At 40.7% G+C, this 27730-nt stretch overlaps 1 protein-coding gene across 3 annotated transcripts in view; it reads right to left on the reverse strand.

Moving 5' to 3' along the window:
- Positions 1-27730, reverse strand: part of Ctps2 (CTP synthase 2) — a 99818-nt gene that overhangs the window by 46412 nt on the left and 25676 nt on the right. For all 3 annotated transcript variants that reach the window (XM_077106388.1, XM_077106386.1, XM_077106387.1), the window contains 6 exons: positions 25503-25654; positions 20211-20343; positions 16474-16562; positions 15354-15448; positions 12644-12706; positions 12510-12553 (listed from right to left, as the gene is read on the reverse strand). In XM_077106388.1, coding sequence (XP_076962503.1) covers positions 12510-12553; positions 12644-12706; positions 15354-15448; positions 16474-16562; positions 20211-20343; positions 25503-25654 — 576 coding nt within the window. The remainder of the gene's footprint in view (positions 1-12509; positions 12554-12643; positions 12707-15353; positions 15449-16473; positions 16563-20210; positions 20344-25502; positions 25655-27730) is intronic.

Consider the following 27730-nt stretch of genomic DNA (forward strand, 5'->3'; position numbering starts at 1 on the left):
GGGCTAGAGATGGGGCTAGCATATGCAAAGTCCAACACCATACAAAAAAAAGAGAGAGACCCCAAATAACTATGTGAGTACACCCAAGACCACAAAAATGGTGTCAGGAACTTGAAAAGAATCCTGGAGTGTCAAAGCAAGGCTCTCACTCCACTTTTCCAGAAGAATAACTCAGTTCCTTGTTTTCTCCCCCCAACTACTCAGTCCTGGCGTCATTTCCAATTTCAACCCTTATTTCATGTTATTCAATAACCAGTGAGGAATAGACTTCAAAAGCAGACACTTGTCTTTAAGTCACCTCCCAGCACTCACTGTGCCTTTTGAAGGAATGACCCTCAAGGGAACAGAAGGAACACAAGACCAAGAGTCAGTCGCTCTGCTCCTAACTGAGGGGTGGCCTCAGGTCTACCGGCCTAACATCTTGGTTCTAGAAAACAACATTCTGAACAATGTTTTTCAATCTTTTTTATTTTTAACTCATGCTGGGAGCCAAAATTGCCAAGCTTTACTTTCTGTAGAACACATCAGAAAGCTATGGAACCATTTCCCCTTCAAAATGTAGAAAATAGTAATAATGAATGTTTTTCAAATGTATAAGCCCTTCAAAAGAGCGCTGTATTATCCTACCCTAAACTGAGACTCCAGGGGTTTTCTTTTTAACCTAATGAACTTAAGTGTATACTGGGTGTGTCAGTCAAGGTGGCTGCTGTCATTTACACACACTCACACACATACAGCCCCAGTAGCTTAAAGACCCTCAAAGGCAGCCAGTGGAGCAAAAGCCCAGGCTCCCATCCCCATCCAAGTTTAAGGCCAGCCTGGGCAAACTTAATGAAACTGTCTCAAAATAAAATTTTAAGGGGCTGGGGATGTGGCTCAAGCGGTAGCGCGCTCGCCTGCCATGCGTGCGGCCTGGGTTCTATCCTCAGCACCACATATAAAGATGTTGTGTCTGCTGAAAACTAAAGAATAAATATTAAAATTCTCTCTTAAAAAAAATAAATAAAATAAAATTTTAAAAGGGCTGTGGATGTAGCTCAGTGGTAGAGCACTTGTCTTGTAGGTGCAAGGACCCAAGTTCAATCTCCTGTGCAGAAATTTTAAGACAAAAAAGGGGGGGAATACTCGTTCCCTTGTTTAAGAATTATCAGGTCCAGTGGCTCAGGAGGCTGAGGCTGGAGGATCACAAGTTCAAAACCAGCCTCCGCAACTTAGTGAGGCATTTAGCAATTCAGTGAGACCCTATCTCTAAATAAAATACAAAAAAAAAAAAAAAAAACGGGGCTGAGGATGTGGCTCAGTGGTTGAGCACCCCTGGGTTCAATCCTCAGTACCAAAAAAAAAAAAAACAGAATGATCAGGCATTTGAGATTTAGCTCAGTCGCAGAGCATAAGGCCCCGAATTTGGTCTTTGGACTCAACCCTGAAAAAAAGAAGTACCAGTCTAGCCAGGTGTGACTCATGATGCACACCCATATTCCCAGTGGTTCAGGAGGGCAAGGCAGAAGGATTGCAAATTCAACACCAGCTCAGCAACTCAGTGAGGCCCTAAGAACTTAATGAGACCCTGTCTCAAAAGAAAAAAAAAAAAAAAACACTGGGGATGTGGCTCAGTGGTTAAGCACCCCTGGATTCAATCTCCAGTACCAAAAAATAAAAATAAAGAAGTACCAATGTCTTCTTAGTTTGTTATGAGACTGAGAGACTGAGATCACCAGGGTGTGGATATTATAAACTGTCTTTGGAGCATCTATGGGGTCTCTATCTTTTGTTCAGTCAATATGTGTTAATTGATTCAATTCTCACAATAACACAGTATCCAGTCATGATTGATTATTCTCTAATGCTGTTAAATTAGCCACTCTAATATTTTAAGATTTTACAGCTTCATTCCTAACCAACATTAGTCAATAGTCTGAATGCTTATTATTTGCTGCCTGTGCTTCATTAGGTGTAGTATCTAGGGCACTTTAGCTTCCCATTTTAGCCTATGGTAAAGGTATCATTTAGCCCCTTCTGAGTAGCATTTCACCTGGGATTTGTAAGAAGCACCAGAAGGGGAGTACACAGGGAAGAAAGAGGCAGCAGTGGCTATTCAAAAGAAAACACCCCAAATAAGCACATCGTGTCCATGTACATACACACTGTGTCTTGGATGGAAATCCAGGTGTGAGGAATGGAGGGCACACTGGCTTCAGACCATCAAAGTCCTTGGCTATCATGCTGAAGAGCCAGCCCAAGGCCAGAAAGGGAACAGAAGATGTAGGAGTCACAGAATGGCGTGAATGTGCTTTAAGATGAGATAGATGCCATCTAAGAGCCTACAAGGGTGTGGAGGACACACAGTGAAAGCCAGGGCCATGCAGGGGGCCTCCACAGCAAGCAGGGCAAGAACAGGGACAAGATATAGCAAATGGACAGGAGAGACACCTCTGATTGGCTGGCATGGACAAATTGTTTGAGGTTTAACCTTCATAAAGGGTAAAAATGAAGCTGGGCACAGTGGCACATGCCTATGATTTCAGCAATCTGGGAGGACAAGGCAGGAGAATTGCAAGTTCCAGACCAGCCTCAGCAAATAGTAAGACCCCATCTCAAACTTTAAAAAGGGCTGGAGCTATAGTTCAGTGGTAAAGTGCCCCTGGGTTCAATCCCCAGTACCAAAAAGAAAAGGTGGAAATGAGTGGAGTGGCGAATGTGCATATGTTCATGTTGTTAGCCTTCTTGGCCTCGATTCCACAACATTGATCTGATCTCCCACGTCACCAGAGTTCACCTACATTTCCCCTCAGATCAACAGTCCAGCATTTTAACAGCCCCCTACCTCCACTCCTCACTAGACTACAAGTTCTACCAGGGCAAGGGTTTGATCTGCTCTTTCACTGATGTAACCTCAAGTCTAGACTGGGACCTGGTATGTAGGAGGGCTCAATAGGTATTTGCTGGTTGATTCTTGACTATCTAGTCACTAAATCTTGTTGACTCGTTCCACTTTCCAAGTCAGATCAGCAGTTACTGTGACTCCTACTCTGGCCCAGCTCCTTAACTTGAAGATGGAAGCTCCCAGAATCCTCACTCATGTGCCCTGCCTGTAGTCTTTTCTCTCCTCCCTTCAAGCTCCCATGCCAGGTGAATCTTCCTAAACTTTCTATAGAAAAGCCCGGAATGAGCATGGTATTTGTATAAGATGTCCTAGATGACAGAAATTATCCTATTAGCTCCTTTTTGGCTTCAAGTTAATTTTCACACTGATACTCCTGGACTTTCACAAATCAGCACCAATCTCCCTGAATTCTTTATACTCCCTACAGGAGCTATGTGCTTCTGCCAAGCTACGCACTGTTTCATGACCAGATCTTGGATATCCCAGCCTAGCACATGTCTCCTCTCCTTTTTATAAAGTCCCCAAGCCTGGGTTGGGGTTGTTGCTCAGTGGTAGAGCACTTGCCTTCCACATGTGAGGCACTGGGTTCGATCCTCAGCATCACATAAAAATAAATAAATAAAATAAAGGTATTGTGTCTGTCTACAACTAAAAATATATTAAAAAAAAATAAAGTCCCGGGCTGGGGATGTGGCTCAAGTGATAGCAAGCTCGCCTGGCATGCGTGCGGCCCGGGTTCAATTCTCAGCACCATGTACAAACAAAGATGTTGTGTCCGCCAAAAACTAAAAAAATAAATATTAAAATTCTCTAAAATAAATAAATAAATAAAGTCCCCAAGCCTTCAATAATCTTCCCTTCTTACTCCAACCCATAGTATTTTTTCTTGACTCTGAATTCTTGAGAGTGACATAAATGGTCACACTCTGGCTGACAGAGTAGAAAGAATGACCTACATGCACTGTCCAATACTGTGGCCACTAGACACATATGGTTATTGATGTATAAATTAATGAAAATTAAATAAAATTTAAAGTTCAATTCCTCAGCCAAACTAGCTACATATCAACTGCTTTCTATGTGGCTACTGGCTACCATATTGGATGACACAGATATAGGACATTCCATCATGACAGAGAGTTCTAGTGGACAATATCACTAACATTAATGAGGGCACCCTCATATACTGCCCATGTATTTGGTTATTTGTTTCTCCAGTCTGGCTTGAATCCTCAGCTAGACTGCAAGAGAAATCATGAACTCGGTTGATTTGTAATACACTGTATTTGGGACTTCAACGAAGCGGACAAGCTCCAAACACAGTGATTTTTTTTTTAAGTAATCCCTTTCCACTAACATTCAATCATTCCTACTGCCAAAAAAAGTCTTTAAAGAGGTTGAAATACTTATTTCTAAGGCATTTCCTATTGAACTCAAGGTACAAAAGCTTTAAACTACTTTAGATTTGAAGTACTCATTTTGTCACTCATTTTTTTGTTAACATAATGGATTACCCTTGTGATTCACTAATGGGTGCTCACTCCAAGCTGCACTGTCTCCTTTCCAAGAGAAGACACAGGGATGAAGGCCAGGAAAAGATGCCCTGAGTCATTAGGTAGAGGCCCTCACCCTGGAAAGGAGATTTCTTTTTAAAAAAAAAAAAAAAAAAACTCTTAGGAAATGATTGACAAAAATTATATATATTCAAAATGTACAATATGAGTTTTCATATATGCATACATTGTGAAAAGATTGTTAAAAATCAAGCTAATGTCCATTATCTCACATTGTGACCATTTATATGTGTGTGTGCATGTGTGGCAAGAACACTTGAGATCTATTAACAACAGTCACTAGGCCTGTGCATTAGGTCTCCAGAATGATTCATCTAATAAACTGCAAGTTTGTACCCTTTGACCAACATCTCCCTATTTCTCCCACCCCCAGGCCCTGGTAACTGCCCTTCCACTCTGTTTTTATGGGTTCCATTTTTTTTTTCTATGTTCCACATATAAGTGAGATCATGCAGTGTTTGCCTCTGTGTCTGGGGTATTTCACTTAACATAATGTCCTCCAGGTCCATATACATTGTTACAAATGGCAGGATTTCCTTCTTTTTAAAGACTTAATGAAATTCCATTGTATATATATACCACATTTTCTTTATCCATTGAGGGACGCTTAGGTCAATTCTACATCTTGGCTCTTGTGATTGATGCTGCAATGAACATGGAAGTACAGACATCTCTTGAACATACTAAGCTCACATCTTTTGGATATATATCCAGAAGAAGGATTGCTAGATCATATGGTAGTTTTTAGTTTTAGTTCCATTTATTTGTGTGTGTGTGTGTGTGTGTGTGTGTGTGTGTGTGCCCACGCATGCGCGTGCGTGTGTGTGGTGCTGGGGATTGAACCCAGGGCGTGCATGTGAGGCAAGCACTCTACCAATTGAGCTACATCCCTAGGGCAGTTTTAGTTCTTTTTTGTTGTTGTTGTTGTTGAGGGGATTGTAGGGGGCACTAGGGATTGAACCCCAGGGCACTCTACTACTGAACCACATCCCAAGTCCTTCTTATTTTTTATTTGAGACAGGGCCATGATAAATTGCGGAAGCTGGCCTTGAACTTGTCTTAGTCCTGCCTCTGCCTCCCAAATGGCTGGGATTACAGGCGTGTACCACCACACCCAGCTATTTTCAGTGTTTTGAGGAATCTCTACACTCTTTCCTATAATGGCTATACCAACTTACATTTCCATCAACAGTGTGCAAGGTTTCCCTTTGAGAATTTTTCTTTGTCCAGGTAGAAGGTCTCAGTCTTCTATCTCAGTCTATCTCATTCTGCTATCAACTCAGAACCTAACATCTCTTTAGAGACAGGATCAAACAACTATTATGTTGCAGGACAGGTCCATAAAAAGCTATTTCACCACATTAGAGCTGAATTCTTAATAACTGCTTTTATAGGGAGGGGGTTTAGCCCAGCTCACTTCAAAATAACTTCTATAAGATCTTTTGTCAGTTGAGAAATATTTTAATGTTCACAAGGCAAATTAGTCCCCTAAGTAATAAAAGTCGCCTAAAAGGTAACTCTAAATGGGCTGTCTGGTTTTTTAAAAATATCTCAATTTGCATACCACATAAAGTTGTTGAAAATTAAGGAAGGGAAAATATTTCAAACACGGTTTTAAATAAAGGCAAAAAATGTAATGCATTCATTATGCTTAATGTATGACATAAAAGTTAATTCAGGTGAAGAGTAATTTAATTATAAGTGACTATTTCACAAATCAACCATGAGATATAAAATTAAATTAACTTTGAAAGTTAAGTCATACTAATGATAACCAAAAGTGAAACAATATCAACTATCAGTCTCAAATATCTATCTGCATCTTAATAAAGTACTTCAAATTTCTTGCTTTTTCTTACCAATACTACCATCCTGGTGTGCACATGTGTGTTGCTGTGTTTTGCAGTTGGAACAGACATTCTGTTTCCAGGGTGTTATGCAAATTCAGGGAGGTTTTGTTGTTGTTTGGGGGTTTGTCTGTTGCAGCACTGGGAATTGAACCCAGGAACACTCTATTACTGAGTTACATACCTAGTCCTTTTTGTTTTGTTTTAATTTTTTAATATTTATTTTTTAGTTGTAGGTGGACACAATTTCTTTACTTCATTTTTATGTGGTGCTGAGGTTTGAACCTAGTGCCTCACACGTGCTAGACAAGCACTCTACAACTGAGCCATAACCCCAGCCCCTTAATTTTTATTTTTTGTTTTGAGATAAGGTCTCACTAAGCTGCTTATGGACTTGCTAAATTGCTCAGGCTGGCCTCAAACTTGTAAACCTCCTGCCTCAACCTCCTGAGTCACTGGGATTACAGGTTTATGCAACTGCATCTGGCTTGAGTTTTCTTTGTTTATTTTGTTCTGTTTATTTATTGTGGTTTTGGTTATCTTTTTCAACAAATGAAAATGAAATGGTTTCAGTTAAGCAGATCCACAAGTCTATTCCCCCCCCCCCCACCCGTCTCCTCAGAGTTACTTATCCTCACGGAGCTCACATGTCTAAACATTAGATTGAGATTACTCCTTATGTATGTGCCTCAGTGCCACAAGTCCACAATGTTATACACTACCCTACAGATGAACAAAAGAGATCTTAAGCCAAAGTCAAGATCAACAATGTCAGCAGCTGACATGGGATTGACATAGATAATGTAAGTCAGCTATGTTCTTCATAATCATCATCTAGAAGGCAAAGACTACTTTGAAACAATCCAAAACACCAGAGTTGATATAGAACCCTAAATACACTGTAATTTCCCAGAGCCTGCTATTACACCTTGGGGATCAAGCAGAGAAATGACACTATTAGATTTTACTTACTCTAAGATTCAGAGGTGACCTTAACCCTTAGAGAACATTATGTTCCTTCTTTTATGTGTAAGAATCACCTCCTCTTATATCTGTTCTGGGTGCCAGGGTCTCCACTGATTCCATAAGCAACCATAACATTTATCATGCATGCCAAAGGAGGATCATGATGCCCACAAAACAGATTTTAGCAACAAATAAACCCTACAAGAGCCTCCAAATTGCTTACTTTTTTAGCTAGAATGGCAGAATGACCATAGACCACTAGGTTATTGTGATTTGCTCAAGTAAAGTGGCTTCCTAGGCTTCATTCATTGGCTGCCTTGTGATTCTGCCACCTTAGTCTTTTTCTTTAATAACCTTCTCACCATTAGTACAAACGCTGGCTCTTATGGCTATTTTTCTCCAGCAAACTGATTGCAGGCTATAAAGATGTTCAATAGCAATTAGGTTTTATTGTTCTCATCTCACTTATGTGTATAGGAGCCATCGAAATGTAAAATGCACACAGCCTCCAACTTAGCAATTCCCCTTTGAGGAATTCATCCTGTAGATGTGTTCACGTGTGGGTGTGGGACATATGTACACGGAGACTAACTGGCAGCATGATTTAAGATTAACAAAGCATAGGGCACAACCTGAATACAAGACGAATTAAATAAAAACTGACATATCCATAGAACATACAGCTAAATAAGAGCAAGCTGGGAAAGATCCATTGATGTGGGGCAACTAGTACAAAAAGCAAGGTGAGAACAATGTCCCAAGCTTACTAGCATGTGTCAGTTTTTAAAAGGGAGGACAGGGATCAAGAGTGTCACTCAATGGTAGAGCAATTGCCCAGTATGCACAAAGCCCTGGTCTCCATTCCCAGCACAGCCAAAAAGAAAAAAAAATACATCTATATACACACACGTGGGTAGGTCTCTCTCTCTCTCTCTCTCTCTCTCTCTCTCTCTCTCTCTCTCACACACACACACACACACACACACACACACACACACACACACAGCTTCTGAACCAATAACAAAAGAAATAGATAAAGGCAGTTGCCTCTAGGGAAGGAAACTGAGATGATGTGGGAGCAAATAAGAAATATTTTTACACCAGGGCTTAACTTTTTAAAATATTTTTTTAGTTATAGTTGAACACAATACCTTTATTTATTTATTTTTATGTGGTGCTAGGCAAGCACTCTACCACTAAGCCACAATCCCAGCCCCAGGGCTTAACCTTTTTTTATTTACCCCGAGTTTACAAATTTATTTGATGAGTGTACACACATGTGCACATGCACACATGCACAGAGAATAAAGAATAGTCATCAATGCCGAGTGTGGTAGCACACACCTGTAATTCCAGCTATTCAAAAGGCTGGGGTAGGAGAATCACAAGGTCGAGGCTAGCCTCAGCAATCTAGCAAGACACTGTCTCAAAACAAAAAAACAAAAAGGGCTGGGGGCACCGGGGTTGTGGCTCAGTGGTAGAGTGCTTGCCTAGCATGTGTGATGCACTGGGTTCAATTCTCAGCACCACATAAAAATACATAAATAAATTAATCAAATAAAGGTCCATTGCCAACTAAAAATATTTTTAAAAAGGGAGAGGCAGGCTGGGGATGTAGCTTAGTGGTTAAGTGCCCCTGGGTTCAATTCCTAGTACCATAAAAAGAAGAAAAGAAGAAAGAAAAGTCATCAAAGAATGAGCTATGCCAAAGTTATCTAACAGTGGCATCTACTGGTAAAATCACATCCTATCTCAAAGTATATCTTTAAGAAAACCCATTATTTTCCTGGTATAGCTATATCAACTATTAGGAAATTAGTTTATATTAAAACCTCATAAGGAACTCTTTGCTGGTATTAGGACTTCTGAGCATAAGATTTGAAAGTACCATCTGGCTAGGAAGCTATGGTTCATTATGATTTTATTCAAAGCTATAAAAAGGCATGAAGAGCCGGGTGTGGTGGCACATGCCTATAATCCCAGCCACCAGAGAGACTGAGGCAGGAGGACAGAAAGTACAAAGCCAGCCTCAGCAACTTAGTGAGGCCCTAAGCAACTTAGCAAGACCATGTCTCAAAATAAAAATAAAAAGGGCTCAGGATGTGACTCAGTGGTTAAGTGCCCCTGGAGTCAATCCCCAATACCAAAAAAAAAAAAAAAAAAAAAAAAAAGGCATGAAGAATCTGTATCCTACCATGGGATTATCTATAGCATATAATGTTGTGGAAAGAGCAAAGCAGGAAAAAAAAACATGGAGAGTTTGTATCACTTATCTAAGAAAGGGAGAGGTCACAGAGAGACATAAGGGTCTTACATGTGTGTGTATATTAGTTGTAGATAGACACAATACCTTTATTTTATTTTTATGTGATGCTGAGGATCAAACCCAGTGCCTCACATGTACCAGGCAAGTGCTCTACCACTGAGCCACAACCCCAGCTCACCTTACTCATATTTTTTAAATGGAAAAATAAACCAAAAAAAAAAAAAAGAACAAGTGGTTATCATCAGGAAAGGAGGGAACAGGAACAGAAGTAGATTTCTCTAAGTCGGCACTTCTCGATAGGGGCAATTCTGCACCTGCCCCCAGGAAACTGGAGGTATTTTCAGAGTTGGGGGATAGGGTCCTACTGGCATCTAGCGTCTCACATACAACAAAGAATGATCTGATCCAAAATGTCCACAGAACAAATCATATATCTGATAAGGAACTTGTATCTAGAATACATAAAGAACAACTTACAACTCAACAAAAACAAAAATAGCCCAATTTGAAAATGGGCCAAGGATATGAATATCCAAAGAATTCATACAAGTGGCCAATAAGTATCTGAAAAGATGCTCTACATCCTTGGCCATCAGGGAAATGCAAATCAAAGGCACAAAGAAATGCCACTTCATATCGACTGGGATGGTTATGATCGAAAAGACAGATAGTAACAAGTGTTCCCAAGGATGTGGCGAAATTGAGACCCTTGTTCATTGCTGGTGGGAAGGTAAAATGTTATAGCCTCCTTGGAGAACTCTGGAAGCTCCTCAAAGGATTAAATATAGAGATGCCATATGACCCAGCAATTCCACTGCTAAGTGTCATGAAAATATATCCACACAACAACTTGTACATAAATGTTCACAAGCAGCATTATTTGCAATAGCAACCCAAATGCCCATCAACAGATGAATGGAAAAATAAAATGCATATGTCCATACAATGGAATATTCATTACCCATAAAAAGAAGTGCTGATACATGCTACTACATAGCCAAATATTGAAAGCATTAGGCTAAGTGAAAGAAGCTAGTCACGAAAGGTCACATTTTATTATTCCATTTATATAAAAGGACTAGAATAGGCAAATCTATAAACATAAGAAGTAGATTAATGTTTGCCCATGGTGGGGAGTGGTGGAGGACAGGAGGCTTGGGGATATCAACTATGGGGTAGGAGAGTTTCTTTTTGATGTAATGAAAATGGTTCCAAATTGATGCTGTGATAGTGACACAGATCTATGAATATGCTAAAAGACACTGGAGCTGGGCAGACAGTGCATGCCTGTAATCCCAGCGACTCAGAGGAGGTTGAGACAGGAGGATCACAAGCTCTCAGCCAGCTTCATCAACTTAATGAGGCCCTAAGCAAAATAGCAAGACTTTGGCTCAAAATAAAAAAATAAAATAAAAAGGGCTGGGAATGTGGTTCAATGGTTAAGCACCCCTGGGTTGAATTCCCAGTACCAAAAACAAAAGAAAAAAGACATTGGGGCTGGGGATGTGGCTCAAGCAGTAGCACGCTCGCCTGGCGAACACAGGGCACTGGGTTCGATCCGCAGCACCACATAAAAATAAAATGAAGATATTGTGTCCACTTAAAACTAAAAAAATTTTTAAAAGACATTGGATGGCATATTTCAAAGAGCTGAATTTCATAGTATGTGATGATATCTCAATAAATTGTTTTAAAAAAAACAATCATGGACTGGGTTTGTGGTTCAGCAGTAGAACACTTGCCTAGCATGTGTGAGGCACAGGGTTCGATCCTCAGCACCACGTAAAAATAAATGAAATAAAGATCCATTGACAACTAAAAAAAAAAATATTTAAAAAAATCATATTCGGTGTAGTTCTACATCACACACAACCAGAAGAATGAGAAAGTTATGCTCCATTTTTATATAATATGTCAAAATGTATCCTATCATCATGTATAACTAATTAGAACAAATTAAGAAAATTTATTTTTTTTTTTAAAACCACAATCACAACTGGTTGGTGAGTCACATGTTCTATTAGAGGTGGGTGCTAAGCAGCCAGGACACAACTGTGTGCGCACAGGCAACTGGTGACCAGGCAAACTCAGGCCAAGCACAATCATATAGAGCTTGCCTTATTAGCAGTGAGTGTGGCCAAAGAAGGCAGAGGCGGGGAAAGACATGAGGTCAGGAGAAGCTTCTCAGGATGAATAGAAAGTTTCTAATAACCAAATTGTTGCTTTAGCTAAATTCTTCATTGGTTTTATTGAGATCAAAAGATGGGGGACATCTCAGGCTACATGTGTTCAAACATCAAACCCAAAGCATGGGAGGAATTGGGATGCTATGGGACAAATGAACAAAGCAGCATGTGACAGATCACAACAGCCTTTGGGGCCCAGCCAACAATTCTGCACTGAATATTTTAGGGGGAAAGGAATTGGCGGAACATGAGGCCCAGCAGCAGAATGGTTGTCACTTTTGTTTTAGAAAGATAGATGGCCACCAATGTGGAAAATAGACAGACCGGGGATGAGTCTAGAGACAGGACAGCTCATTTATTTATATTAACTGTTATAAATTGTTGTCACAGCCAATTTAATCCTTTCCTAAACATTAAGCTTGAAAGCTGCTACAAAGAGAAATCAGTCCAGGACTGTATCTTTTCTTCAAGGCACAGCTGACAAGATAGACAACTGCGAACAAAGCCGTTTGATGTAAAGATAATAGATAATAATAAATTCATATAAAAATTTAAATGTTCTGGCACTGTAAGGAAAAAATAATAATTGCCCCTTATGAGCTTAGGCAAGAGCCAGAAATGAAATGACAATGACTGGACCCAGAAAGATCAACAGGCTGAGAATGGAATGTAGCTCAATGGTAGAGTGCTTGCCTAGCAGGTGTGAGGCCCTGGGATCCATCCACAAAAATAAAATAAAGTAAAATATCCCGGAGAATATTCCAGAAAGATAAACAAGTCACTTACCATAGGAACTAGGGCATTTGGTTCAAACTCTGTGGAATTAGCATCTGAAAATTAAGAAAAGAGTTCAGTAATTTACCAATATTGCTAAAAATATTTAAGTGATAATTTTTTAAATAAATGTTTATTAGACTTACCTTTCAAATCAAGGCAGTTTCTTGCAAACTCTATCACTGCTAGTTGCATCCCAAGGCAAACTCCTAGTTTAAAATGCACACATATACAGAAAATGAACACATTTTGTATTTATTCACATTTTCCGCTCATTTGTATCTGCTTATCTCCTCCATCTAGAATGCAGACTCCAAGAGAGTAAGACTGCCTGTTTTGTTCCCTGCTGTTCCCTACTGTCCCCTCAGTGCTCAGAAAAGTCCCTAGCAGAACCAGGAAGGGGGTTAAACTACTAAGGATCTACCTTAGGTGTGAACAAGAAGGCACTGGAGAACAGAAAAGAAGAGGGCAAAGTTCTAGAAGCTTTCCACATCTCCACCTAAATCAAGGTAGGTGTGTGGATTGCAGATCCACCTCAGAGGGCCTAATTTCTTCAGAGAATATTTAACAACAGTGATTTAAGAGGGAGATTCCCTGGGATGGGACTTCACAAGATTTCATAGCCAAAATACAGGTGTGGCCTGAGGGCAGCCTCAGGCCAGCCAAAGGGCTAGTATTTAAGGAACCTCAGGCTGCTAATCTGCAGAGCAGTTTGGGGACTGGCACCTGCCCTGTGGGTGTGAGCATGGCAGACAATAGGGAAGGAGACAAAATGGAACTGAACAGGGAACTCAATGATGGCATAAGGCTGAGACCTCTGTCACCCAAGGCCTGTTGCCACTGGATGCCCCCAAATCCATCTCCACATTTACTACAGTCCACCAATTCTCTCCATTAAACAAACACCAAAGGCTGGGGATATGGCTCAGTGGAAGAGCACTTCGGTGAAGTCTGGACTGCATCCCCAGCACTGAAAAAAATAAATAAAATGCCAAGAAGCACTGCAGATGCTGTTATAGACATATACAAGGTATCTAGGGGATGGAAAGCAGGAAGAAATCAATACATGGGGCATGCCAGAACAAAAGTCGATAAGCAGGAAACAGCTGAGTGCTCGGGGGACTCCAGAAAGTTCCATATGGCGGGAACATAAAGAGCTGCTGTGTTCAAGAGAAACCTAAAAAGACTCACAAACCATTCTGTTCAGTGAAACTTATCTTGGAAATATTAATCATGTTTAGATGGAAACCAAGTTTAAATAGAAACATCAAAAGAAAACAAAGGCCCAGATGAGCTTAGACCAAGGTAAAACAAAACAGGTATCAAGATAACTGATCCTGTCTTCTCTTTTGAAAAGGGATCCCAAGAGCAGAGAGCCTAGGAAGCTAATCACAGAATTTGCAATGGGAAAAATAGTCTGCTCATAGTAAAAGGCAGCAAAGTCTGTCCAATCAGCTCATAAATCTGTCATCTAAAGTACAATGGAAACTAGGCTTCTCCACACACACCACCCCCCACCTCACCCGAAGCCTCCAACCAGAATCCCCAGCTGCAGGGTTGCCTTTAAGCACATCAACGTCCCATTTCATCTGGCTTCCTGGTACAGAGCCATGCTTTCTAATTTGAACAAGACCATTAAAAACACCCAACATTATACTTGGCATGGAGTCCAGCATCTCTAGTCCCAGCTACTTGGGAGCACAAGGCAGATCACTTGAGCCCTGGAATTTGAGGCCAGCCTGGGCAACATAGTAAAATCTTGTCTCTTAAAAAAAATAAAAATAAAAAGACTAAACAGGCTCAGTGAAGCACTCCAGTGAGACCACATCTCAAAATAAAAAATAAGAAGTGGGGGATGATGTGGCTCAGTGGTTAACTGCCCCTGCTTTCAATCCTGGGCACCAAATAAACAAACAAAAGGCCAGAGGTGTGGGTCAGAGGTAGAGTACTTGCCTAGCACGACCAAAGCCCTGGGTTCACTCCCCAGCACAAAAAAAAAAAAAAAAAAAAAAAGAACCTGACCACTGAATTTTAAAAGTTGTTCCTATGACATCGGTTGCCCTTTCTATATTATCTTTTCTAGAAATGAGCATATACATTTCAACTGAAACACACTTCCTTTCTAAACAGAAAGATTATTATAGAGTTCCACTGAATGGCTCTTTGCTTGATGTGGCAAGAGAACAGGTTGGAGTGGGAATCAGAGGTCAGAGCAAGCACAGACAGACTTCTCCCAGCCTCTTGCTACCCAGAACTTGCTAGAACAGTGGCAGGTTCTCCTAAGGGGGACAAACTCTTTCTGTAAAGTACCAGACAGTAAGATTCTGGGCTTTGCAAGCCATAGGGTCTCAAACTGTCATTCTACCACAAAAGCAGCCATGGACAATATGTAAAACAAACTGGTATAGTAGTGTTCCAATAAAATTTTATTTACAAAAATAGAGCCAAGTGTGGTGGCCCACGCCTATAAATCCCAGGACTCCCATATAATCCCAACAATTCGGGAGGCTGAAGTAAGAGGAGTTCAAGGCCACCCTCAGCAATTTAGGGAGAATGCAGCAATTTAGTGACACCCTGTCTCAAAATAAAAAATAAAAAAGGACTAGGGATATAGCTCAATGGTAAAGTACCCCTAAATTCAATCCCCAGTACCAAAACAAAACAAAGACAGGCTATGAGCCAGATTTCGCCTGCAAAATAAGAGTTTGCTAACCCCTATAGCAGACTATTTGGTGCCTGAATATTCAAATCTAAGTTCACATCTTCACAATAGCAAACCTTATTGAGTGTTACCCCTAATAGGTGTCAAAAAAATCTAATTAAGTCATAGTCAGGATCAATAAATATGAGTTTTACCTAGAAAGGGAATCTTCTTTGTCCTTGCCCAAGAAATTGCTTGGAGTTTTCCCAGTGTTCCTCTGATTCCAAAGCCTCCAGGCACAAGAATACCACTGAAATCAACATAAGAGGAGGGTAAAGTTGACCACCCATTATTTTTATCTTTAAACCTTGTGTTTTCAGCCATTCGTGCTTACTAGTTCCAAATCCAAAAAAACTATACTCAAGTTCTATTTTCAGAATCGATTACATGATTTCATATCCTGGACTTTCTTCTTGAAATCCTCTCAATGCTATGAAGAAGTTATGACAATTTCACACCAGTGACCTTGATATATATTTTTTCTGATAGCTCTTTGTGGCATCTGAACGTAATAACTGGGAAACTCAATCCAATAAAGAATGCCACTGAAGGCCAGGGTTAACACTCCTAGGCTAGCGTGCTGAAAGCCCAGATTTTAAGGCTAAGTACTGCCCTGCACCCCCCCCCCAAAAAAAAGACAAAAAAATATCACTGGAAGAAGAATATGAATGAAAACGGGTAAGGTTCTTTTCAAAGCCCTGTTGTAAAAATGTTAAGCTCTCCTGCATAACCAGAAAGAGTTACACTGGTAAAACCAGCATAAGATTTCAATTGCTAATTAAATAGTTATAATGAAAATATCCTGGCTGGAGGCTGTCTAGTCAAACACTCAGGTGAAAAGACTAGAAGCATTCAAGAGAAAAACCGGCAAGGTCATGCTACCTCATGATACAATGCTGCCCCCAAGAGTTCTGTCCATTACTTGTGAAATAAAACCTAGAAGCAAAACATGCAGAAAAGCAAAGAAAAATCAAGGGAAAAAGGTAGTCATTCTTGTCCTGTGGCTTTGTGTATGTACTATTCATCTCTGTATCTTTTGGTAGAATCAACACACCTTCCCTCTAATACAGTCTCCCCATCCTCCCCAAATAAAACCATTTCTGTTGCACACTCCGCCAACATTAATCTGGCGCATTTCAAAGCAATGTTGGATGCAGCACAGCCACCTGTGAAGACAGCTATTTTAAATTACCTTTCAAAATGCACAAAGATTAGTAATTGGAGTAAATGGAATAATTAAAGAAAAAGCATTGTGCGAACAGCCCTGGTACTCACTCAGCTTTGCATAGCTTCTGCCAAGCTTCATGGAATTTCACAGGGTCCTCGATTTTGGTGATCTGCTCCAAATCGATGGAGTCTATGTACTAAAAAACATCCAACAGATGAAAGGAAGCTTTAAGAAAAATAAGCACTCAAAAATACTAGAACTGTCTAACATTATGACACAATTATTCAATAATTCCAGATGTTGCTCAACTTGTGATGGGGTTACAGCCTGATAAACCCATTGCAAGTTGAAAATATCATAAATCAAAACTGCACCTGACCTATCAAACATCATAGCTCAGCCCCGCCTTCCTCCTTAAACAAGCTTCGAATATTTACATTAGCCTATAGTCGGGCAAAATCATCTAACACAAAGCCATTTTATAATAAAGCATTTAATAGCTTTTTTTTTTTAGAGAGAGAATTTTTTTTAATATTTATTTTTTTAGTTTTTGGCGGACACAACATCTTTGTTTGTATGTGGTGCTGAGGATCGAACCCAGGCCGCACGCATGCCAGGCGAGCATGCTACCGCTTGAGCCACATCCCCAGCCCTGAATAGCTTTTTAAACAAACACCGTTCTGAAAATGAAAAACAGGGGAGTCATATGGGTGTGCTTTCACCCCATCATAAAGCTGAAAAATTATAAGTGGAATCATCATAAGTCAGAGACTGTGTACTCATTATGCAACCACAGCACTGGGCACTGGGGCTGGAAAAAGATGCTGTTTCGTGGCTCGTAATCTTTGCAAAGATTACAAAGCCAAATAAACAGACATCTGTACTGTGGTGGGATCATGAAGAGGCAAAGAAGAAAATGCTTCAAATAGGAACCACACCTAACATAGAGGTGAACGCTGTAAGAAAAAAGGGAAAGCCTGCACAGTAGCGTGTCCCAATAACTCCAGAGACTGAGGCAGGAGGATGAGAGTTCAAGGTCAGCCTGAGCAACTTAGAGAGGCCCTAAGCAACTTAGTGAGACCTAGTATCAATATAAAAAATAAAAAGGGCTGGGGATGGTGCTAGGGTTCTGGCTCAGTGGTAGAGCGCTTGCCTAACATGTGTGAGGCACTGGGTTCAATTCTCAGCACCACATATAAATAAATAAAATAAAGGTCCATCAACAACTAATAAAAAAATATTTTTAAAAGGGCTGGGGCTGTGGCTCAAGCGGTAGCGCGCTCGCCTGGCATGCATGCAGCCCGAGTTCGATCCTCAGCACCACATACAAACAAAGATGTTGTGTCTGCCGAAAACTAAAAAATAAATATTGGAATTCTCTCTCTCTCTCTCTCTCTCTCTCTCTCTCTCTTTAAAAAAATAAATAAATAAAAATAAAAGGGCTGGGGCTCAGGCTGGGGTTGTAGCTCAGTGGTAGAGTGCTCATCTAGCACATACAAGGCCCTGGGTTCGATCCTCAACACCACATAAAAATAAATAAATAAAATAAAGGTATTGTGTCCAACTACAACTAAAAAAATAAATAATAAATAAATAAATAAATAAAATAGGGCTAGGGCTCAATGATTAAGTGCCCCTAGATTCAATCCAATTCCCTGGTACCAAAAAAAAAAAAAATCTCTGGAGAGATATCTAAAAAGCTAAACACCAAGAATAAGCGTGTGTGTGTGTGTGTGTGTGTGTGTGTGTGCGCGCGCGCGAGGTGACCAAGAAGGTGTTCAGAAGATGAAGGAAGGAAGGGAGAAGGCTATGAATTCTCAGAGAAAAGAAAAAGTGCTGATCACTCACTCTGTACTCTAAGACCCTCAAAAGAAGCTCTGCCTAGCCAGAGGAAAGATCTGATTGGTCAGAGGGAAGTAAATGATGAAGCTGAGAAGCCATGACAGTGTTTTACACATGAAATTACTTGCAATGGATTGAATATGTGTCCCCAAAATTCATATGTTGATCCAGGTGCAATGGCACACACCTGTAATCCCAGCGGGGGGGAAGCCTGAGACAGAAGGATCATAAATTTCAGGCCAATCCCAGCAACTTAGCGAGGCCCTAAGCAACTTAGGGAGACCCTGTCTCAAAATGAAAAAAAAAAGAGCTAGGGATGTGGCTCAGTGGTTAAGGCCCCTGGGTTCAATCCCCAATACCAAAAAAAAAGACCGAATTCATATGTTGAAATCCTAACTCCCAATATGATAGTAGTAGATATCTTTGGGAGGTAACTAGGTCATGAGAGCAGAGCCCTCATGAAAAGGATTAGTGCCCATGTAAAAGAGGCCCTAGAGAGCTCCCTCATCCCGTCCACCAAATGAGGATATTACCAGAACAGGATATTACCATCTACAACCTGGAAGAGGCCCCTCACCAGAACCCGACTCTGCTAGGGTCCTGATCTCAACTCTCAGCCTCCAGAACACTGAGAAATATATTTCTATTGTTCATAAGCCACCTAGTCTGTGGTATTTTGTTGTAGCAGCCCAAACAGACTCAGACACCACTGAAGAGTCTTAAGTAAGAGGATGACAGGAACAAAAAGAACAGAATTTAGAAAGATCACTGGTACAGCATGGAAAATAGAGGAAGACTGGTGATTAGAAGCCAGTGGGGAAGATATTCAGGCTATATATAATAACCAAACTTCTGCTATTCCATAATAATGATTTTTAAAACAAATAGCCATTGTTTACCAGGGACTATTCCTTCAAGTCAGAAAGGGCAATACAGGCCAGACAGGGTGGCACAGGCCTATAATCCCAGCAATTCAGGAGGCTGAGGCAGGAGGATTACAAATTCAAGAACAACCCAGCAACTTAGTGAGGCCCTCAGCAACTTACTAAGACTCTGTCTCAAAGTAAAATAAAATAAGAAGGGCTAGGGATGTAGCTCAGTGGGAAAGTGCCCCTGGATTCATTCCCCAGTATGAAAAAAAGGAAAACATTTTAAAAATCTGTATTCTATCCTACCTAATGCTAAAGGGAAAGGAATGTTCTATTATTTTCTTGTTAGGTAAATAAAATGTGCTTAAATGAGCATGAAATATATGTTTAACTGGCTATGCAAAGTCTAATTTCAGAAATGTGCCTTAAACCTGTATGCAGAAAAAAGCTAGCACAGAAGACATAACCATTATCCTTGGAGAGGACTACTTAAAAGATTGACCCTTGGTTGGCATCTGGAAGTGTGGATTTCAGAAGGGTTCCCATCATTCCAAGAACTGATAAGAGTGGCTCTTTGTACCTAAAGTGTTTGTTACAAACAACAAGATTTACTCTGAGTACATGGTTCCCTCCTGCAGGGCTGGAATTCAGGTACATAGTAAGCAGAGAGTACCTACATGACCAACCCTCAATAAAAACCCTGGGCACAGGCTGGGGGTGCTAGCTCAAGGGTAAAGCACTTGCCTAGCATACAAGAGACCCTGGGTTCAACCCCTAGCATTCCAGAAAAAAAGAAAAAAAACTTGGGCACTAAGTTTCTAATGAGCATCTCTGGTAGAGAACATTTCACACATGTTGTCACAAGTCATTGCTGGGGGAATCAAGCTCAATCTGTGAGACTCCACTGGGGGAGGCTTGCACCTGGTTTCCCCAGACCTCTCCCTTTGCCAATTTTGCTTTATATTCTTTGGCAATAAATCTTAGCCATGAGTATGACCTTACACTGACTGAGTCCTGTGAGTCCTGGTCCATCTGAGTGTGGTTGCAGGGACCCTTTGGCACAACCTGCCCCTTTGGAACACAAGGTATTGGACTAAAGGCTGACATATCTGGGAGATCTGGTCTAGACTCACCATCAGATTCAACTTGTGATTGATGGCCAAGGCTGAGTGTTCCAGGGCCTTAAACACGGAGGCGTAGCAGTCTCTGAGTTTGGTATATTTACCAACCAGGGCTATGGAACATGTTTTCTGTAATCTTTCATACCTGAGAAGAAAGACAAGCTCAAAGTTTATATGCATGTCATGGAACATCATTAAAAAAAAAAAAAAAAAAAAAACAGGCTAGGCATGGTGGCGCACGCCTGTAATCCCAGCAGCTCAGGAGGCTGAGGCAGGAGAATCTCATGTTCAAGCTCAGCCTCAGCAAAAGCAAGTTGCTAAGCAACTCAGTGAGACCCTGTCTCTAATAAAATACAAAAAAGGGCTGGGGATGTGGCTCAGTAGTCAAGTGCCCCTGAGTTCAATCCCTAGTTTGAAAAAAAAAAAAAAAAAACAGATAGCACTGCTCCAATTTCAAGGCACTTAATAAAATCTTAGGAGCAGGGCTGGGGATTTAGCTCAGTTGGTAGAGTGCTTGCCTTGCATACACAAGGCGCAAGGCCCTGGGTTCAATCCCCAGCACCAAAAAAAAAAAAAAAAAAAAAAAAAAGAAATATTAGGAGCAGACAAGGCTCATGCTTGATGAACCTGAGTCAAATCTCCCCTCCAAAGCACCAAAATCTCCTCACCAGGTTTCAAAATCCTAATAAATGCCAATGTTGGCTTGTATAAGCAGGTACAGATATAAATCTGAGAAAATTTAAAAGCATTCAAAACAAAACATTTAAAAAGCTATCTCATAAACAAGAGCTATTCATAAATTAGTTTATAAGGTGACATTGAATAAGAAAAAGCATTCTACTTGTCAATAGAAAACATTCCTATATTAATTTCATAAGGTGACATTGTATAAGAAAGTGCATTCAAAATGTCTCCATTTTAAATTCGTGCATTCCCAGCTGGCTCACAAATGTCTGCGTATTCATGCCATGCCTGAAGAATGGTGCTAAGAGAACTATTTAAAATATTACAAGCCATTTAGATCATTTTTATGAGAAAATTCCATTCTATAGAAGATGCTCAATCACAATTCACCATTAGAGACATAATCCTTCATGTGGCTTTCATCAAGAAATCTGTTCAAAGAACAAGAAAAACATATGACCTGGTATTAAGTAGGTGGAAATGTCATCTTAGGGCTGAACATGTTTTGGGTCTTTGATGTGGCCCTTGCACTAACACCTCCCAAAAATTCCACGGTGAGAAATATCTTTCTTCTATACAAGAATAGCATGGCCAAAAACAGGTTGGGTGGAGGAAACTGCCAGGAAAATACTTCCTTTTGTTTGTTTTGGTTTTGGTTTGGTTTTTGTGGGGTTTTTTGTTTTGTTTTTTGGTACCAAGGATTGAACCCAGGGGGTGCTTAACCACTGAGCCATATCTCCAGCCCTTTTTAAGTTTTCTATTTATAGACAGGGCCTCACTAAGTTGCTTAGGGGCCTTGCTAAATTGCTAAGGCTAGCCTTGAACCTGTGATCCTCCTGCCTCAGGCTCCGCAGCTGCCAGGATCACAGGCATGTGGCACTGTGCCCAGTTTAGGAAAGTACTTTCTAGGAAGGTGACTGAAGTACCTACAGAAAGCTGCTAAACCTTGACCTCCCTGCTAAAGTTTATGTTGCTCTGGAGATTCCACAGCTACACACATCTCATGCCATCTCTCCCTAAGGGATTCAGATAACAGAAAGCTAGTTGATAGGAAGCCAAGTATCAGCAATGATGATGACTTCAGAGGCAGGTGACCCACACCTGGGTCCTGGCAATCACAGCTGCCTCTGCACAGCAGGTTGACTGGGCCTTACTCCTCCTCCCTCCTCCAAAGAGAGGAGGGACATCAGCTCTGCCCTGGGAAGGAAGCTGCTCCAGCTGACTCCTCCTTTGGCTCTTTCATGTCTGGGCTTCCCAAAGGAGGAGTCGTCACTTAGTGGTGGCTGGAACAGGTGAGTCCACGGGTCACACCAGCCAGAAAGGGGCCGCTGTGCAGGCAATCCCTTGTGCCCTTTTTCCCTCTTGACTCGCCCTTCCCAGAACAGCCTGGTGTGCTCCACAAAGCTAACACCAGGGGGTACAGGCAAGCTTTGGGTACAACTATAAGCTGCTGCAGGAACAGAAGAGGGAATCCACTTTGCAAGCCTATCCCCAGGCAGGTCCCAAAGCCAAGAGGGGTGCTCCACGAGCTTTCCTTCCAGTTTAACCAAGGACCCCTGGCTCCAAGTATCACTGGGCTTCCATCATTGAGGCTGCTCCTTTGAATAGGAGTAGTCAGGGAACAACATCTAAAGAATGGACATTCTAGTCAGGTGCACTGGCTCATGCCTATAGTCTCAGCTACTTGGGAGGCTGAGGCAGGAGGATCACTTGAGCCCAGGAGTTCAGGGTCAGCCTGGCAACATAGTGAGACCCATCTCTCAAAAAAAAAAAAAAAAAGAAAGAAAGAATATGGCTAGGCACAGGGCCACATGCCTATAATCCCAATAGCTTGGGAGGCTGAGGCAGGAGGATCTCAAGTTCAAAGCCAGCCTCAGCAACATTGAGGTGCTAAGCAACTCAGTGAGACCTTGTCTCTAAATAAAATACAAAATAGGGCTGGGGATGTGGCTCAGTGGTAAAGTGTCTCTGAGTTCAATACCCAGTACCCAAAAAAAAAAAGAAAGAATAGGAACTGGTGGTGGAACTCAGTAGTAGAGCACTTGCCTACCATGTGTGAGGCCCTGGGTTCCATCTCCAGCACCACAAAAAAAGTGGATATCTTACATCACCATTATCAGTTAACCAGTATCACAGCCCATGTGGAATTATCAACAACTCCTTTGAGTAAAGACTATGATAAAGCTAATGGTGCCCACCTAAATAATATGTCCCCCTTATGTGGAAAAAGGATTTTTGTTGATACAACTAAGTTAGGGATCTCCAGATGAAATCATCTTGGATTAGGGTGGGCCATAAATCCAATGACAAGCATACTTCCAAAAGAAGAGAATGGGAGAAGACACAAGGGAAAGGGTGATGTAAACACAGAGGCAGAGATTAGAGTGTTAGGACCATATGCCAAGAAACATCAAGGATTGCAGGAAGCCACTAGAAAGTAGAAGAGGGGCATGGGACAGATACTCCAGAGTTTCCAGAAGGAACTAACCCTACGGATATCTTGATTTGGAACTTCTGGCCTCCAGGACTATGAGAGAATAAATTTCTATCATTTAAAGACACACAGGTTATGGTACTTTTTTTTACAGCAGCTACAGTAAACTAATACAAAGACCAAACATTTGGCTTTAGAAAGCATATAAGCACCCAGGCATGGTGGCGCATGCCTGTAATCCCAGCAACTCAGGAGGCTGAGGCAGGAGAATCACAAGTTTGAGGCCAGCCTCAGCAACTTAGTAAGAGCCTCTCTCAAAGTAAAAGATTTTAAAGTGGGGGTTGGCCTGGGGATGTAGTTCAGTGGGAAAGAAATGCTGAGTACAATCCCCAGTACCAATAATAATAATAATAGAAATCAGGCTGGGGTTGTGGCTCAGCTGTAGAGAACTCGATTAGCACTTGTGAGGACCTGGGTTCGATACTCAGCACCACATAATATAAAAGTATTGTGTCCAACAACAACTGAAAAATAAATATTTAAAAATATTATAATAATAATAAAAGAAAGTTTAGAAGCATAAAGCTATTTTCAATAGAAGAGTTAAATACTAAAAATCCTAGTGCTAAAGAGGATCAGCTCCAAGCTACTCAGAAAATTCCTACAAAATGTCGAATTCTTTAAAGCTTTCTAGAGGGCAGAGGCTTGATTATATCATTATTTATTAGAGTACCTAAGTCAGAAATTTTGCATTATTCTTGATTCTACTTGCCCCAGAAAGTCTAAAGCAGTTTTGGGGTTGTTGTTGTTGTTGTTGTTGTTTAAGTGAAAGTGGTGTGGGGGTATAACTCAGTGGCAGAGCACCTGCTTAGCACAGAACCAAAAAATGAAAAAAAATATTTAAGTGAAAGGGCAAGAGTATTTCAAACTCAGTGATTTTGTCACGGTCAAATCATTTGAATTATGGTTGCCAACATCAGCAACCAATACTTGGTGCCTGACTCAATGTGAAGTCCTGTGTTTTCTCTCATTAATTCCCACTAGGTAGGTACTGGTAGGCTCCTGATATGTATAGATAATAGGACGAGCCAAGAGAAGTGAAGTAATCTACCCAGATTTACAGTTAGTAAGACAGCCAGAGTCTGAATCCAGAATCTACTGACCTAAGCTGCACAAGCAATCAGGTAGCCTGTGACTTGTAGAGTCACACCTCAACTGCATTGAAGAAAAGAAAACAGGGTTCTGGGATTTTATTTCTAGGACTTGAAATTTAAGCAAACTTGGCTTAAATTAAAATAGTTATATTAAAGCTAAAAACCTGTCAGGAATTTTAATAATGATATGAACTAGTTAATAGCTGCAGAATTGAACATTAATGGTAATAGCTGAAACTTCCCACTCAACAGGATTTTCTTTAGGAAATGTTAGCCAAGTCTTAAAAACAAACAAAACGGAACAAAAAGCTTGCAACATTTAAAAAATGTAAAACTTAATAAGGAATAAATTAGCCCGGCATGGTGGTACATGCGTGTAATTCCAGCTACTGGGGAGGCGAGGCAAAAGGATCACAAGTTCAAGGCCAGCCTCAGCAATTTAGCAAGATCCTGTCTCAAAATATAAAATAAAAATGGGCTGGGGATATGGCTCAGTGGTAGAGTGTTCCTGGGATCAATCCCCAGTACTGAAAGAGAGAGAAGAGAGAGAAAAGGGAGACAGAGAGAGAGAAACTAATAAATAAAATCCTAGGGCTGGGGTTGTGGCTCAGAGGTAGAGTGCTTGCCTTGCATGTGTGAGGTACTAGGTTCAATCCTCAGCACCACATAAAGTAAAATAAAGACATTGTGTCCACCTATAACTAAAAAAATTAAATATAAAAAAAATCCTTCCTGGGGTTGTATTGTAGCTCAGTGGCAGAGTACTTGCCTTGCACATATGAGGCACTGGGTTCGATCCTCAGCACCACATAAAAATAGACTAATAAAGTAAAGGCATGCTGTCCATCTACAGCTACAAAAATTTAAAAAATAAAAATAAAAATTTAAAAATCCTTCCAGAATTAAAAATATTCCTTCTAGGTAAAAATTCCTTCAATTCACTTTGGTTTAAGTAATGCAAAATCAAAGGCTCCAGACATTTTCAGAGTACAGGAATTATTAAAGATTCTATAAGTAATTGCTTTCACATACCTGTCAGCCATATTCTTCCACTTGAAAAGCAAATTGCTTGAAGAATCACCAATGGGCAGGTCCAATCGCTCTTTAAAGTATTTAACAATGCCTTGTTCTTCCAAAAGCACAGGCACTCGGTAGGTGGAAGAAACATCATGGATACATATGACCTAATCAATAATAATAAAACACCACACTTAGATAGATTGCCTCAAATGTGCCACAGAAATGAGACAAAACTCAAGAGACTGGCAGTTTGTTTATACTGATATAAGAAAATCCAGTAACCTAAATGAGAGTCAGAATTAATACAAGGTGAGTTTGATTTAATAACAAAACTCTTTGAGTTCATTACTCTACTTCCAGAACAATGGGTATCATGTTAAAATAAAAAATAAATATACAGCAATATCCACGGGTTCCACATTGATGGATATAACCAACCATGGATCAAAAATACTCAGAAAATAATATCTGCATCTGTATTGAATATGTACAGAATTTTTTCTTGTTATTATTCCTAAACAGTATTGCATAACAACGGTTTACATAGTATTTGCATTGTATTTGACATTATAAGCAACCTAGAGATAAATAAAAGTATACAGGAGGATGTGACCAGGCACAAAGGTGGCTCATGTCTATAATCCCAACAGCTCCAGAGGCTGAGGCAGGAGGATCTGAAGTTCAAAGCCAGCCTCAGCAACTTAGTAAGACCCTGTCTCGAAAGAAAAAATTTAAAGAACTGGGGATGTGGCTCGGTGGTTAAGCATCCCTGGGTTCAATCCCTGGTACAAAAAAAAATTAATTAAAAAAAGATGATATATGTAAGTTATGTGCATCATTTTATATTAAAATAGAACTCGAGCCTCACAGAATTTGGTATCCACAGGGATCCTAAAACCAATCACTTGAAAATGATGAAAGACAACTGACTGATCTTTGTCCCCAGTTCCTGGTATAGCGCTTGAAAAATCCTCAGAGTTTCCTGAGTAATAGAGTATCTTTATTATGCAGCTGGGGTGACTCCCAGTGCCCCTAGGTAGCTTCAGGATGGGAAAGGTGACCAGAAAAATAAACCAAGTAATTAGAGGACTGGAACTTTCAGCCACCAGCCTAACCTGTGCGGAGGGAAGAAGTGGGGGATGGGGATTGAGTTCAAACACATGGCCAGATATTCAATCATGCTACATATAGTACCCCAATAAAAACTTTGGAAGAGCAAAGCTTGTAGGAGAACTTCCCAGTGGGAAACTATATAGAGGTACCAAGAGGGAGACACACCCTGATTCAGCAAGTCCTGTGCCTAGAACTTTCCTAGACCTTACCCTTTGCATCTCTTCATCTAGCTGTTCATTTGCACCTTTTATAATAAAATAGGAACTATAAATATAGCATTTTCCTGAGTTCTGTGAGTTATTCTAGTGCACTATCAAAGAAGGGAATCATGGAAGCCCCAAACTTGTAGTTAGCTGGCAGAAGCTCAGGTGGCTTGGGAACAATGGAAACTTGCGAGAGTCGGGGGAGGGGGTCTTGTAAGACACTGAGTCCTTAAACCTGTGGCATTGGATGCCACTCTGGGTAATTAGTGTCAGAAGTGACACTGTGCTGCTGTCAGAGACTTGGTATTAGAATGTAGATGCTTTATAGATCAATATCCAAGATGCACTGTCCAAGCCACCATCTTCTACGTGTGAGTTAAAGCAGTCGCACTGAACACATGCACCTTGTCTTCTGTCACTGCTACTATAGTTGCTTCTGTCTGCAATCTTGTCCCCTGCTCCCTTCATTTGGGTACATTTGCTAGTGCACATTGACCACAGTAAAATTAATTGTACCTGTTAGAAGAGAAGAATACTTTTAAATAGCAGCTGATGTCTGGCTGTGGTTGTTTTTCACATTTACCCTAATGAGCTTTCAACAGCCTCTCAAATACATCCAAAGGGCTACTTGTAGTCATTTAAGGATCTGCCACATCCTAAATAAATGCCAAGAAATGTTCTGCCAACTCTGTGTTCAGTCTACCCAAGCCCATAGCTCTAAGTCAAGTGTTCTTAAGCTGTTTGAATATCATCAACTTGATACTCAGATTACAGAGCCTCTCTTGTGCATGCACCAATGCAATTCCAAGACACAAGATATCACTAGTATGGGGCTCCACCCCAATTGCTAATGAAATCTCTGCCCAGCTGCAACTCCCAAAAGTGGAAGGCATGAAATGTGGAACTATTTACTCATTTATCCTC

Source organism: Callospermophilus lateralis, chromosome X (genome assembly GCF_048772815.1).
Source record: "Callospermophilus lateralis isolate mCalLat2 chromosome X, mCalLat2.hap1, whole genome shotgun sequence".
NCBI lineage: Eukaryota > Metazoa > Chordata > Mammalia > Rodentia > Sciuridae > Callospermophilus > Callospermophilus lateralis.